Here is a 16,844-nt window from a genome sequence, read left to right as displayed (position 1 = left end):
TTCTATTTTTTATTTTTATTTTTAATTGAATGGAGCTTTCTAATTAGCTTGAGATACAAAGTGAGATATGAATGATGAAGACATATGATCTCAATCTATTAAAAAGAGGAAGAGAATTATTTGTAGTTTTAATCTAACTTTTAAATTACATTTAAATTTATACATAGCTAACTGATAGTGTAGTATATTTTTAAACCATGAATATCATTTATCAACTAAAGAGATTAAGAGAATTATGGTAGAGTTGAGACTTGAGTGTATGACTTACCAAGTTATCCTATCAAACTTAGCAAATAATGCATTAATAGTAAATATCAAAACCAAACATAAGTAACAATAAAGAGTCACTATAAGTATAAACTTAAATTATAAAAATGAAGAATCCCAAGGAATTACTCTGTAAGTGGAGTTAGACTCCTCTCCGTTATTAGAGAGGTCAATTAGTTAAGAATACATAGAAAAATAAAAAAATAATGACACTTTTATTCTCTTATTTTATATTGTTATTACATTTTTATCCTTAAAAATATATTAAAAAACCTAACTTACATTTCCAATAACATAGAAGTGACTCCTAAGTGTAGACATTAGGATATCAGTGTCTTAAAAAAAATGCAATTCTAAGTGCAATTGAAATTAAAGTGGAAAGTGTTGACTTCTTCAAAAAAAATTGTTTGAAAACCCCCCAAGACAATAACCCAACCAATATGATGTGGCGTATTTACATGTTATAATAACCATTTAGTATCCCATGAATGGCCAACGGAACATACATTGAATTCAGGAGAAAAATATGTATATATTAATACTGTAAGAGTTTTTACATTATTATTATAATATTTATTATCTTTTAAATATTAATAAATAAATAATTCAAATAAATAGTAAAATAATAATTGATTTACTAATTTTATAAAAACAATTACAGTTAAAGTCCATACATATTACTCAATTAATTTCAAGCTTTAAAAGCCTCCACCAACTGTGTCAAGAATTTTATGTGCATGACATGTGGCATTACTATCTAATCCCATCCTACCACAAGTTTAAGTGCCAAACAGCTCATCTGATTTTGGAATCTAAATCAGCTGATCCACTTTTTTATGTTTTATTAATGTTTTAGTCCAATTAAAAAATATCATCAAACTAAAAAATTATAAAAATATAAAATAATTATTTTATATTACTTTATGAAATGTGATTGGTTTAAGATATGAGAATATAAATTTTTTAGAACGTGCTATGATTGTCCCTATTGTTGATGCATTGACTTGATGGATCATAAGTCCATAACCCCCATGTGGATCAATAACCTCAAAAGTGATGGATTTGTTGGTGGTTGCACTCTTTGTTTTGACCAGCTGTGCTGCTTCCCTTTAAAGTTTGATGCAGTGCTTTGTCAATTTGTCACATTAACATTTATTGTTAGTGGTTGGTACCAATTTAGGATCAGCACACTGTGATTTTCATTCCTGAATTGTGATCTCAATTTGGGGTTCCTTTTGTGATCTAAGTGGATAACAACCCTATTGTTTGCACTGAAAAATAAGATGGTGGGTTTCACCTCTAGTTTCCATAAAAGAAAGCCACTACAATGATGTCTAAAAATAATACTTCACTTGAACAATAGTTATATGTCACAACGCGTATTTATTGGATATATGACTTGTCACCAACATTTTAATATATATATATAAAGCAAGATTAATAGTTTTCTTCTCCGGAAAAAATATCATAGTTTTAAGTGATGTAATTAAATTTAGACCGGTCAATGATTCAATTATGACAATAAGTTATGATTGAATCAGTGAGTCAATGGTTAGATTGATAGACTCGGTTTACATTAAAAATTCTAAAAAAATCATAATATTTTCTAACATTATTTAATAATCAAGTTAAAAACATTACTCTATCTAATTAAATAACTAACAAAAATATTTTATACTATTATAAAATATCACAAACAAGTTAGAAAATGCCATGAAACAACATATATATTATGTTTTAATTTGAACAAAAGTGCACATAATTTTAAAATTTAATTAAACATAGAAAATTGTGTTATAATATAAGTTAACAACTGATATATATAATTACAAATAAGTTAAAAGTTTTTTCATCTCAAAATGACATTGTTTTGATTTTTTTAAACAAATATTTTTTGATTGATTCGGGCAGTCTAACTGGTCCAACCATTCGAGTCATCGATTTTAAGCTTAAATCGATCAAATCAATCCAATTTTAGTGCTAAACCGGTTATATAAAATACTCAAACTAATTAGATATCTGATACATGATTGAACTAATTGAACCGACCGGTGCAAACCGAGTTTTGTAACATTAGTTTTAAGCTGAAATATTGAATATCAAATGAGCTCACGTTGCATAATAGATTTGGAAGTATCCACGCTTGAAATTGAGATAATGTTTTGTCCGAATAGTTTTCCATATTTAACAATCATCAATTCTGTAATTAAAATTTAATATTTTATTATATATTTCAGATTATTTAAGGGCAATACTCATCTCCATTTATTAACAAAATAGAAGGAACATTGACTCTAAAAAGGTAAAATGAATGTCAAGATGTTACAATCACGGACTTGGTTTTCTCACGGAATTAAAGACCATAATTTTTATAACAGTGATGATAATAAAGTTAGGTTATTATGTGATGTAAGGTATTATGTCAATTTCCATTAAATTTGTATACTTTTATGTCATTTTGTAAGTTATTATGTCAATATATATAATTGTTATTAATTTTATTTTTTAATTATCTAATTAATTGATATAAGTTTTTACACGAGACCAGAAACACATGCACAAAGTTCTAGTGATTCCACTTAGTGAGAGTTTTATTAAGAAGAAAGTCACACATTATTGGTATAATTCTCATATACATGATTTAAATATTTGTTGAGTTAATTATTTTGTTAGAATATAGATTTCCATACTTGAAAAGAAAGAACTCAAAATAGGAACAAAAAGAGCAAAGATTCAAGCTTCATAGAAAAATAGAATTGGCAAGAGTATCAAAGAATACCTCATAATATTTTCATTATTGAATTGTGATTATAAAGGTGTAAGACTTATATTTTATAGTAAAATCACAAACAAAACTTAGCTTAACTAACTAAAGTAACTAACTATATAATCGGTTAACCATATTGTTAATCGATTATACAAAACAGAAAACACATCTATTTTAATATGCCCCCGCAAGCTGGAATGTATCAAACATTCCAAGCTTGAAATCATTTTACTGAATCATGATGATTATACTCTAAAACCTCCTCATGTTGGTGAGCGAATCTTGATCTCCCAGTCTTAAAATCTGAATGTGAAGCAACACTGACGCTTAACCACCATAGGCAGAAGCAACTTCATCCAAAGTTTAACCATCTATTTTGACAGAAGCTTAACCAACCAAACAAACCATTAATGGATGAAAAAGAGAAATAAAAATGGATCTTAATCTTGATCCTAATATGTTGCTTCAATGAAGAGAAATACACACTCTAACAATGCTGTGTGTGTATAAGAGGGGTAAAAAATAGAGTACTTAAGAAATAAAGGTAATTCGGATAATTGTGGGTAGTTGATGATAGACAAATTTTATAGTATCAAAATACTCATTAGAAAGCTCACTGAACTTCTAGTAAATTGTTGGTTGTGCACTAGTTACTTCCCTTGAAAAGCATGTGAATTTCTAATTCTTCATCATTTGTGCGGCTAATCATAGTAATGATGCAATTCTGAGATGTTGGGACATGTGAAAATGAATTGTAAAATAAAAACAACCACCTTTATAGGATGTAAGACATTCATTCTTGAAGCACAAACCATATTAGCAAGGAAAGGTTGAACTTCAGCCTTGATACACACTAGTAGCACTCATTATGTCTACAAGATCACTTCTCCCAAGCCTACTAGCATAGAGAATGATGCTCACCAACTCTTCCATGTGACTCTTCTCATCAGCACCCACAACCAAATTGGATGCACCCTTTATTTCTCTACAATTGAACCAATATTCGACTATACAGTCCAGGAATGCACCCTCTGCATTCTTCATTCGGTTATTCAGAGTCATGCTGTTCTTGCACTATAGGAAGTTGAATTCTTGATTGGAAGAGAGCCCGATCTGGGAAAATCAAGTTGGTGACATACTCTGTGAGAGAGTTTTGCTATCCTTATCCAAGAATTGCTGATATCTTCATCCATCTTATCCCAACAATTCTTTATAATAACAAAAGGACTCAAAATTTCTTGCACCTATAAATCACTTTCTTCACATTGTATGGCAAGAAAACTCCAAACCAGAAGGGTAGTAGTCCCTCAACAATGACCATTCTTTATTGTTGCACTAACTCCTTGACCACCTTCTCATCTCACATTGCTTAGAAAGAGGCTGAAAGAACAGAAAGCTTGTGATAAGATAACAGCCTTCATTACATCATTTCTTTTTCTTCTTTTACTCTTTTCTATGTAATAGTACAACAAATAATTTGTGAAGGAGTTTGGACTACTGGATGAAATGGAGAAGTTGAAGCGCGGAAGTCATGAATTGATAATTATTGCTCTGATACCATATTAGAACATGAATTTCCATACTTGAAAAGAAAGAACTCAAGATAGGAACAAGAAGAGCAAAGATTCAAGCTTCATAGAAAAATAGAATTGGCAAGAGTATCAAAGAATACCTCATAATATTTTCATTATTGAATTATGATTACAAAGGTGTAAGACTCATATTTTATAGTAAAATCACAAACAAAACTCAGCTTAACTAACTGAAGTAACTAACTACATAATCGGTTAACCATATTGTTAATCGATTATACAAAACAGAAAACACATCTATTTTAACATATTTTCTTATTATCGATTGGTTTTGAAATAGAACATATTTTTGTGGACTTAGTTGCCTAACTAACTCCACATTCTAGTCACATTTCTAATTTTTTTTCCTGATGTATTTGTGGGAAAGCTCATCCATCTGCCATCCATGACAGCATGAACCATATTCAGTATAAATATAGAGGGAAATAAAACAAGATATATCCGTCAAATTGAGGCAACCGACCATCCATTTTTCATAAATCCCACCTAGTTGCATTCTATCTTCTTCTTTATTAAAGGAGAGTGAACCAAAATCAAAATTTATGAAATATTATAGTAAGTGGAAATATAGCACATTAGTACATAAAATAATAGCAAAATGTTTAAGCTGCTTTCTCTTCACTCATCCAAATCCATTACCCATAATGGCAAGTGATACACGATCAATGATCAAAGTTCTATAATCTCAACTTTGTTTCTTTGACCCCACAAACTCTATATATATGAAAATACATTTATTAACCAGAGATCAAATAAAAAGTCTCATCTTTATTGTTAAAAATAGAAATAATTCAAAAATCAGTTTAGTTAGTTAATGGTTGGGCTTACTATAAATATCATTATATCATCTTGCAAAGGACTCAATGAAATTGATAGTTTTTCACCCACATAATCTCTCTTAGATTCTCCTTCTTTCTTACAAATCTATATACATATTTCATCTCTATCTTCTTCTTCAATTCTTCTCCCCCACGCATAAATATCTTCTCTTTGTTTCTTGTTTTATCTTCACTGTGTTCCAACAAATTTGGTATCAAGAGCTAGGTTGGAGATACAAGAACACAAAAGAACATCGATCTTGAATCAATATGGGACATAAAAGTGGCAATTTCCTAGCAAACTTACCAATCCTCGATGGCAGGAATTGAAACAAATGAAGAGTACAAATGAAGGCATTGATGGGATACCAAGAAGTGGATGAAATAGTTGATCAGGGATTCCAACCCTTTGTTGAAGGAGGAACATATGAACAAAAGAAATTGCATAAAGGGAATAAGAAGAAAGATTGCAAGACAATGTTCTTACTGTATCAATGTGTGGATGAAGCACACTTTAAAAAGATTTCTGGTGCAGAGAATTCAAAAGAAGCTTGGTCGATCGTTGAAGCTTGCAACCAAGGAGCAGAACATATGAAGAAAGTGAGGTTGCAAACACTCAGACGCCAATATGAGTTGATGTAGATGGAATCCAATGAGAGAGTTGCATAATTATTCAACAAAGTCATCACACACACTAATACAATGAAGGCATGTGGTGAGAAAATCAGTAATCAATCTATAATTGAGAAGATCCTAAGAACTCTGACCCCAAGATTTGATCACATTGTTGTGGCAATTGAGAAATCCAAGAAAGTTGAAGAGATGAAAGTTCAGGATCTTCAAGGATCCTTGGAAGCACATGAGCAAAGACTCATTGAAAGGTCCAATAAGAGACTAGTTGATCAAGCATTGCAAGCTCACTTCACAGATAGAAGAAACTTCAATGGATTTCGAGGCAAGGGTGCAAGAAGAGAGTTCAGAAGTGGAAATCAGAAGAATTTCCAACAGAAGGATCAAGATAAAATTGTTCATGGCGTACAAGACTCATAGAGAAGAGGGAGTCTTAATCAATGGAGAGGTGGCAGAAGATCAGTTGATAGAAAGAAAGTAAGGTGCTTCAATTGCAATAGGACATGTCATTTTTAAAATGAATGCAAGGTTTCTATTGGCTCAAGCAATGATGGAGGCAAGTCACACAGTGAAGCATATATGGCCAAAGAAGAAATAGCAGTTGAAATTGAGGAACAACCCCTATTGCTCATGATGATTAAAAATCAAGTAAGCAAGAATAGTGATGTTTGGTATATAGACTCTGGGTGTTCAATCCACATGACAGGACATAGAAAATGGTTAGTGAATTTTGATGAGAGGAATAAAAGCAATGTTAGATTTGCTGACAGCAGAATGAGCCAAGTTGAAGGCACTGGTGATGTGTTGATAAGTAGAAATGATGGAAAACATGCTATGATTACAGCTGTGCTCTATGTGCCAAACATGAAGAGCAATCTGATTAGCATGGGGCAAATACTTGTAAAGGATTTCTCAATGGGTCTACTTAATGGATCACTAGAAGTCTATGATAAGAGGAAGAAGCTGGTAATGAGAGCATGGATGGTTCCAAACAGAACATTCCAGATAAGCTTATCAACTATGGAATCTCAATGCTTATATGCATTATCCTTAGAAGAAGGTTCATGGATATGGCATATGAGGTATGGAAATTTGAATTTCAGAGATTTGAGTTTGATGAATTCACAAAATATGGTTGCAGGGCTACCTCTAATCCAACTTCCTAAGAAGATATGTGACAATTGCTTAATAAGCAAGCAACCAAGGTCCTCATTCAGCAAGAACACACCATCCAGGGCCAATGAACTTCTTCATGTGGTGTACTCTGATGTGTGTGGACCTCTTGACACACCACCACTAGGAGGAAGCAAATACTTCATCACCTTTGTAGATGAGCTAAGTAGAAGAATTTGGTTGTTTTTAATGAAGAACAAAAGTGAAACCTTCTCAGTGTTCAAGGAGTTCAAAGCTCAAGCAGAAAAGCAACCAGGAAAGATCCTAAACATACTAAGGACAGATGGTGGATGTGAGTTCAATTCAGGAGAATTTGGCAGTTTTTGTAGAGAACATGGGATTGTGCATGACGTGACTGCCCCCTGCACACCTCAGCACACAATGGAATTGTAGAGAAAAGAAACATAACCATAATGAATATGATTAGGAGCATGCTAAGAAGCAAGGAACTCTCAAATGAATTCTGGGGTGAGGCAACCTCAAAAGTAGCTTACACACTCAATAGATGTCCAACTAAGAGGCTTGAAGACAAAGTTCTCGAGGAAGCATGGTCAGGGATCAAACCATCAGTGAGACACTTAAGAATTTTTGGTTCAATCTGCTATAGACACATACCAGACCAAAAGAGGACGAAATTAGATGATAAAGGTGAAGCAATGATCTTCCTTGGCTACAACAACACATGGTCCTATAAGCTATATAGCCCTAAATCCAAATAGGTTGTGTTTAGCAGGGATGTACACTTTGATGAAGCATGTTCAGTCAAAGAGTTAAACAAAACCTCTGATTCTTTGGCTAAACTGCATATTGAGTGGGAAAATGATGACCCTGAGACAGTAGAGGAAATAAGAGAAACACTTGCATGCACTCAACAAGAAAGTACAAGATCAACAAGGGCAAGAAATCCTCCTTCCTGGTTATCAGACTTTGTAAGGTGAAATTGTTCAACACATGGCATTTTATGCTGACACAAAGCCAATCAGTTATAAAGAAGCAGTAAACAACAGCACTTGGAGGGCAGCTATACTTAAAGAAATCAAGTCCATAGAGAAGAATGATACTTGGGAATTGGCAGACTGACCAGCTAAGAAGTAACCAATAACAGTCAAATGGATCTTCAAAGTCAAGCTAAAACTAGATGGCACCATAGCTAAGCATAAAGCAAGGCTAGTTGCCAAAAGGTTTGTGCAAAAGGAAGGAATAGATTTCTCTGAGGTGTTTGCACCAGTAGCAAGATTGGAAACAATAAGGCTTATTCTTGCAATAGCTAGCTGGAACAGATGGAATCTATGGCAATTAGATATCAAGTCTACTTTCTTGAATGACCCTTTGGAAGAATTGGTTTATATATCTCAGCCACCAGGTTTCATTAGCAAAGGGAATGAGAACAAAGTGCTCAAGCTAAAGAAAGCACTCTATGATTTGAGGCAAGCCCCAAGGGCATGGAACAAAAGAATTGATAAATTCTTGTCTGCCTATGGATTTCAGAAGTGTGAGGTTGAATATGGTATATACATCAAGTCATTGAATGATAATTCAACATGGAACTGAAGAAGTAGCCAGCATGGAACTGAAGAAGTAAAAAAGAGCCTTAAGGGTGAGTTTGAAATGACTGACTTGGGCAGATTAGCTTACTTCCTTGGGTTGGAATTTCAGCACACCAAGAGAGGATTATTCATGTACCAAAAGAAGTATCTACTTGAGATCCTCACAAAATTCAACATGCTAAATTACAATGCCTCAGAAACCCTTGTTGAAATGAACCTAAAACTGGATAAGGGTGAGCATGAAGATGTTGTGAATGCATCATTGTTCAGACAAATGGTTGGTAGCTTGAGATACATCTGTCATACAAGACCAGAAATCTCCTATGTGGAACTGATTAGTAGGTTCATGTGTGATCCTAGGCCTTTTCACATGATGGCAACAAAGAGGATTCTAAGATACTTGAAAGGAATACCTGCTTTTTGCATCAATTTCCCTCATCAAAGTAATAAGATTAGGTCAAAACTCATGGTCTACTCTGACTCAGATTGGTGTAGGGACTTGATAGGCAGAAAAAGCACTATGTGGTATGTGTTTATGGTTGTTGGTGCTCCAGTTTCATGGTGTTCTCAAAAGCAAAAGGTTGTGGCATTATCAACTTGTGAAGCTGAATACATAATAGCTTGTGCTACTGCTTGCCAAGCAATGTGGTTATCTGCTCTGTTGTTGGAGCTTGGCGTCGACAATGAAGAGAGAATTGAGTTGTTGATGAACAACAAGTCAACAATCGATTTGGCAAAGAACCCAATTTCATATGGCAGAAGCAAACACATCGAGACAAGGTATCACTACCTTAGACAACAAGTTTTAGAGGAGAAATTGAAACTCATTCACTGCAAAAGTGAGCTTCAACTAGCTGACATTATGACCAAACCACTCAAGATAGAAAGATTCAAGGAATTAATGAGGAAAGTAGGAGTTCAAGAAGCTGAAATTGATTGAGTTTCATGGTTGTTTTTCTTTGATTTTCGAATTATGGGGGATGTTAAAAATAGAAATAATTCAAAAATCAGTTTAGTTAGTTAGTGGTTGGGCTTACTATAAATAGCGTTGTATTATCTTGCCAAAGACTCAATGAAATTGATAGTTTTCCAGCCACATAATCTTTCTTACAAATCTATATACACATTTCATCTTTATCTTCTTCAATTCTTCTCCCTCACACATAAACATCTTCTCTTTGTTTCTTGTTTTATCTTCCCTGTGTTCCAACATTTATGTTATTCCATGTCAAAGACTTGTGATTGACCAAAGAATTATATATCTCATTAAATTTTAATTAAATCTATTATGTTGTATTCAATCACAAAAACTTTAGCATATGATAAGTAATACAAAATGTACAACTATAAATTTGATCACTTAACAAGATGTTGTCAAAGTTGTGAATTCATTATTCATGGAATCTCACAAGGGTTGGCACTAAAATACTCTCAAGGGTTAAATATCAACAACTAAAATATCCTCTTTCACCATCACCCTCGAGGGAAAACAAAAAACAAAAGCGCAATTAATGGTCCATGAAAGTGAATAAACACCAAATATCCATAAAAGGAAATTTTTTAGTTTAACTTTCACTTTTGCTTTGCATGTGCATATTCTTTGTGCAATAGTGGATTAATCTTTTTAGCCATGCCTAATGCCCGTGAAGTGATTAAAGTCATGATGTTGGACCCTTAGTTGCTTCAACCATGAATCTGCCACGCTTTGTAGTGACACCAATTTTTCTTGGTCCCGACCACTATTGCCTGAAATCCACACATTCCCCCCTTGCATCTTGTAAGTTGCTAAACCAAATGCTGGCAGAGAGATACTTTCCCCTTCCTTTTTCTTCTTTTGGCCACCTCCAATATCATCCTCAAGGTCCATATCTACATCATTATGAACATGAGTTACACGATTGATAGGAAAAGTGAGAGTGCATAATAATATACCAGCATATCTGTTGTCCGAAAAGTATGTCAGTTTTTGTGATTGATTAAAAAAATATAGTAAAGTTAAAAATTTAATAATTAAATATTTTTCTGACCAATTATAAACAGTAACATATGAAGTAACGTACTAATGTGCTCCTAATAATAGAGGGGTGAGGCATGAATAAGGAATACCTTGAAATGAAGATGAAAGTGTGTGATAAGTGAGGAAGCATGTGGAAAGATCTTTAATTGTTCTTCCCATAGGGATATGATATATTGGGTACCTAAAAAATAAGCATGTGTGGATATTTATCAATTATTATTCAATTGGATAAATGATCATGACCCAAGAAAGCCTAGTTTTAAGTTGGGTTCAATTCCAAATGTATTTCACTATTTTGACTACTGATGAATTATTAGGAAGGGGAGAGAGGCAATATAACATTATATAATGGTTCAAGAAGTATGGGTATGATGAGACAAAAAATTAAATTACCAAGAAACTGCCATCCAAGTTGCTGGTGAAAGATCCACACTTCTTAATGACATCAACGCTGGGTATCTTTGAGCTAATTCAGTAATCTGAAAGTGAGGAAGCATCACATAAGTCAACAATAGAATCTCCATATGTGATGGATAATATATTTTAACTTGCACAATTTTTATAACTTAGGATTAAAAAGTGATGAACACATTTATTGGTGTACACAAATTACTAATTTTTAAATTTTTTATAACTTCAGTTATGCTGGAGGACTTTAACTTATTTATATGAAAATTTAGGATATATGTAAAACTAATCACACACATGGCACATGATCTTATAGACAAACATTGTATGTATCCTTTGTGCTTATAAAAACCCTTAAAGAGAAAAAACTTCCAGCTTATATGTACATAATATAAATATTCAAATTTATATCCAGAAATTTACATTTTATGAAGATTAAGAATATAAATATTCAAATTTTCAGATGACATATACCACTCAGCTAAGCTTAGTCACACTCACATGTACGATGATTTTCTAGACTTGTATTCTGTGTTTTAAAAAAGAAGCATTTTAAGATAATCTTTTTAGTTTTTCTCATAAATATCAATATAATCGAAACAGTGAAAACTGCACACGTTAAAGGGTATTCTTCCGATAGAAAAAGAATTGGAAAAACATATGCTAAACAAGCATAACAATTACATTGAAAATAAATGAAGAAAAAGTGAATATCTGCATAATCCTGATTTCATCTTTAGAGAAGGAAATAACATGCACATATTTTAAGAGTAAAATGAGGGTCTATATTCAGTTGAAAACTCAAAAGTTACACTTTAAGTTCTACATCTAATCAAGTTGGTGATTTTATCAGTGGAGATCGATTTAAAAACATGTGCTTACCTTACATCTATATATAATTTTGCCATGTGAAAAATAAGATCTATTCTCTTGTGAAATATAGATATAGTTGAAGTCCTAATCAAAATAATAAGCAGAAAAGACAACTACTTAACTCTCCTTGTCAGAAGAATGTATACTCTGCAACTATCTGATAGAACACGTTACAAATCAATTATGGAATTAAGTATATAACTAAAGGTAATGAAACACATGTTCAATTCTACTAATTAAGAAATTTAAGAGCACCTAAGAAAAGTTATGCTAAAGTAAGATATGAACTAATAAAAGCAATTGTACCTTATCTATCAGAGGAACTCTGCCATATGGTGTTGATCTTTCAAAATACTGACAATAGAGGTGACCCAATCTATCATTCAAATGCGATAGACAATCTTGATCAAACCCTCCTTCTTCTGAAGATGTTCCATCCCATCTCCATAACTTATCACATTCACTTTCCTCACTGAAAGAATCACTGCATGAATCCCTTGTCTCACTGTCTCCAAGCTCAATCTCTTCCCTGAAATACATTTATATGCATTAAGTTCATATGACATTACACAAGGATCACATTTGTTATTCTACACTTTTTGTGTCGCTTTATGTAATTTTAAGAATCCTTTAGATATATTTTTATAGACAAACTTTACTATATTAGTATTTTATGGTGGATAAAATTTGAAGTCTCAACCTCCTTATTATTCTACTTCTAGACATGTAAATATAATATAAATTTCTTGATCAATAATAAGTTTTTGTTATATGGGACAACACATGGTGTATGTTTGACTATAAGAAACATCATCAGAAAACTGGGTCATTTTGTCAGAAAAAAATTAAAGGTAAAAATTTGATCTATCCCTAGTGGGGTTCCAATTCCAAAAAGTCTTGTGAGGGACATTAATGTAGAAAATAGCTGTGAAGAAGTTATGGGGTGATGAAACATGATGAAAGAAAAAAAGGTTACAATTTAGTCAAAGATATAATAATTCAATCCCCACCATAACCAAACTGATAGATATATTCATTAATACCTGAAGCTATTGCTGGAGAATATTTGAATTGCAGAAAGGTAAGGTACATAGTATTGCACAAGTGTTTCACCACAGGTCAATGAAATTGGAACTCCAGCACCATAAGCACTCCATTCATCATAGCTATTCCACAAATCACCTAATGTGAAATATTCTACTCTTTCTCTCTCCCAAGGATGCCATAAACGGTTCAGGTTTTTCATCTCAGACTACATAGGAACAAAAGAAACATAGAACATAAATATAGGATAACATATTCTATGATCGTCATAACGGGTGAAATTATTACGAAGCATATAATAATTTCTTCATAACGGAAAAAATGTAACACCTTAGGAAGAAACTGGGATTGAACCACAGGGGTGGTGTAGCGTAGGAAGCAATCAAGGTTAGAATGCATTGACCCTTTCTCGAAAATCATTTTGTGGATAGAGAAAAAGGGAGAGAAGGGGTTTCAGCTTCTTTACCAACCCTGAAAAGAGAAGCAAATTAAGATGCAAAAAATTAGGGAGGGGGGGAACAAGAGGAGAGAAATTTTAGGGGTTGTAAGATTTCAAATTTGTGTTTCAAACTTCAAAGGGTCATAAGAGAAAGAGAGAAAAAAAACAACAATGGATAAACACCTAATTTGTCGCAAAAACTCAATCTTTTTATCGTGAAAACCTCTCAGTTTTTTTCCTCCGGCAATGTTGTGAATTCACACTATCCTACATAAAAATGGCAAATTAACGTTGATCCTTCACTTTCTCTATATCCCTGTTAAATTAACTAAGGCTTGAAGAAAACTCAAGGTTATTCTGCTTTGTTGGTTCCACGTTAAAGAAACACGTTCACGCTTTAACCTCAAAAACTTGACATTTAATCAAACCGACCAAGCTAGCTAAACACAAAAACACGCGAGAATTGAATGAATCGAAAACGAAGGGAATATGAAAGTTTTATCCTATAGTTTTCATTCAATAGAAACCCACGATGGTTGTTTAAATATTAGTCCATACTAAAAGCGTTATTATAAGGATGAAGTTGTTACGTTCACGAAAACAGAAAAAACAGGACACTTTCCCGGGAAATAAAATCTGACCAAAACAAAAGAGGTATGTATGGGACAAAGTCAGAAAAGTAAAAAAAAAAGTATGAGAAATATAATAATTATCGAAAAAGAAACAAGAGGAGAAAGAGGTACTTGGTGTTTGGAAACGGGTTGTAATGAAGGGAGAATGTGAGAGAAGTGAGGAGCAGAGGAAGTAGATCGATGCTATGGATTAAATACACAGCACTAACTAAGGCATGAAAATAAAATGCAATAAAATATTTAAGTATAATGTTTATGAGATATTCATCTGTCCAAATCAATAGTGCTTTTTTTTTCGTTCGTTTTTTTCATCTGATCTATCCAACTATACAAATATTTTATACATACTAATATAATAACAGATAAGTTTTATTTTTATAATGAGACTAATAGAATAGTATAAATACTTAATCAGTAATTTATTAATTAAATTATATTTTATAATAAATACAATAAGTTTATCAAAATAAATAAAAAATATTATAAACATAAATATTGTTATTTGTAATCTATAATTCAATTATTGAAATTTATAAATAATTCTCACGTTAAAGCTTGAATCTTTAATTTATGATTCTAAAAACATGAAAAAAGTTATGCAATGATTTGATTGGTATTTTCTACTCACGGTGATGGGCACCTGTAGTAGATACCAGTTTTAAAATAGGAAAACATTATTCACGCTCGCATGTATTTATATCGGTACTTATGTGCAGGTTTTTTGTGGATATTTTCTGAGTACCCATCGGTATAATGAGTACCCGTCGGTATAATGAGTACCCGTAGATTTCCTATATTATAAATGAATTTTTAATTTCATACTTTTATTATATTTCAGAAAAAACTTAATTAGTTTTGTGCTTTTTGATTGAATATTTTGGCAAAATGCTAAATCTATATGTGTTTTCTATTTATGTGATTTGATGTTCTCATTTCCACATGTAATAATATTTGTCGGATGTTTCACCACCAAATTCAATAAAAGATGTAAACAACGTAAAAAATGTAAACAAAGTAAAAGAAAAAATGTACATAGGGTAACGAAGTATTGTACATTTTATTTAATTAAAGATAATATAGTAATCATATAAATAACGAGTACCCGCGAGCATGAGTACTATAATACTCATACCTGCTTGTATGTACTACGTGTATTTTTACAAACCTATTTGAAAAACCCGCATGTACGTGTTTGTGACTCGTACCCGTGCTTGTACGGATTTTACCTACGGGTACCTACGAGTACGAATTTTTTTGTCATTCCTAATATTTTCTGGATTTTATTAATATAATTATATATCTGATATAATTGTTATACTATACTGACATATAGTAACCAACTTACGAGTTGAACCGAGCATAGTGAAGTATTTATTGTCATGCCTAGATATATCAATAAACTATTAACTTATTATTATTATTATTATTATTATTATTATTATTATTATTAAGTTTTATTCTTGTTGGACGAGGTATGTTAACAAACCACCAACTTAGCTATCATCTTCGAAAGTTTCGATTGTTTTTTGTTCATAGATTTAAATCAAGCAGCTAGACACTCTTTATAAGATAAACAAGGCAGATTTTTTTCTATTAGATAGAAAATGAAAGTACGAAACAAACTTGGAAAAAAGAAACAAACAAATCCGTACATCAATTGCTTGAGATTTTCTTCTTCTTTTGATAAGTCATTTGGTTGAGATTTGTTATAACTTAAATAGATATTTCACGTTTAAATACTAAAAATGTTTTTACATTTATAATGAAAATTTTAATATTCATAGTGATTTTTTTCTCTCGATGGAACATATTCATAGTGATTATACCTTACTTCTTAATCATGTTGCTTCCTTTTTTGGTAAACATTACATGTGAGGGAAAAAGAAAGCAAGAAATGCTATGAGAACTGACTAATGTCTGAGTTGTACTCAAATTTCTACATATATAAGCCATATATAAATTACTCTTAAGAATTAAAAGTGGTTTAGCTTGTGCACAACTAATAACTAAAAATCTTAAAAACTAAACATTAGGATCTTCCTTTTAAGTGTTGATAATTGAAGCCGATTGAGTTGATGAAAAAATGAAACTGATGGTATGGCACGTTTTAATATAAAGGGTAGTAAAGTTTATTCGTCTAAGACGGTGAAAATAGACAAATGATTAAAAACAACAGAAATGGCTTCGCCCGGACTTAAACCGAAAACCTTAAGTGTGGTAGACTGACGTGATAAGCAACTACACCACAAAACCATTTTGTTAAAACTTATACGGTTAAGCATTGTCCTCTGTCCTTCCAAAATGTAAAAGATTGCATTCAATCCTACTTTTCATTTATAGAAAAAGAATCTAATAGTGTTAAATTCAAAAGAAAACAGTACACAATTAAATTTGAGTCATCACTCTTGATTTTAGTTGCTCTTAAAATATATATATATATATATATATATATATATATGTGATATCTATCTATTAACTATATAAGGAAAAAAGGTTCTTACACTTTAGCAAATGTCACATGCCACACCTAGAACAAAAATTTTCCCGCTCAAAGAACTCAATCATCTCCAATGCACTTCACTACACCATAACATTTGTTATTGTCATTTGACACATCTCATTATTCTTTATTCTTCT

General features: G+C 32.1%; 1 protein-coding gene across 5 annotated transcripts; it reads right to left on the bottom strand.

Annotated features, from left to right (window-relative positions):
* Positions 1 to 10,121: 10,121 nt before the first annotated feature.
* Positions 10,122 to 14,405, bottom strand: LOC109337169. Of its 5 annotated transcripts, none has more exons than XM_019574081.1 (7): positions 14,319 to 14,405; positions 13,467 to 13,607; positions 13,136 to 13,344; positions 12,399 to 12,621; positions 11,205 to 11,290; positions 10,901 to 10,992; positions 10,122 to 10,663 (listed from the first exon to the last, which is right to left on the bottom strand). In XM_019574081.1, exons 2-7 carry the CDS (start codon positions 13,554 to 13,556, stop codon positions 10,419 to 10,421), a joined length of 945 nt encoding a protein of 314 aa, XP_019429626.1. In that variant the 5' UTR covers positions 13,557 to 13,607; positions 14,319 to 14,405; the 3' UTR covers positions 10,122 to 10,418. The 5 variants fall into 5 exon arrangements, with proteins under 5 accessions (XP_019429626.1, XP_019429625.1, XP_019429627.1 ...); XM_019574080.1 differs by lacking the exon at positions 14,319 to 14,405 and adding an exon at positions 13,759 to 14,134; XM_019574082.1 differs by lacking the exon at positions 14,319 to 14,405 and adding an exon at positions 13,799 to 14,134.
* Between the last annotated feature and the right edge of the window lie 2,439 nt (positions 14,406 to 16,844).

This window comes from Lupinus angustifolius, unplaced genomic scaffold (genome assembly GCF_001865875.1).
Source record: "Lupinus angustifolius cultivar Tanjil unplaced genomic scaffold, LupAngTanjil_v1.0 Scaffold_2_173, whole genome shotgun sequence".
NCBI classification, from domain to species: Eukaryota; Viridiplantae; Streptophyta; class Magnoliopsida; order Fabales; family Fabaceae; genus Lupinus; species Lupinus angustifolius.
This window is presented reverse-complemented; position numbering and strand designations above follow the sequence as displayed.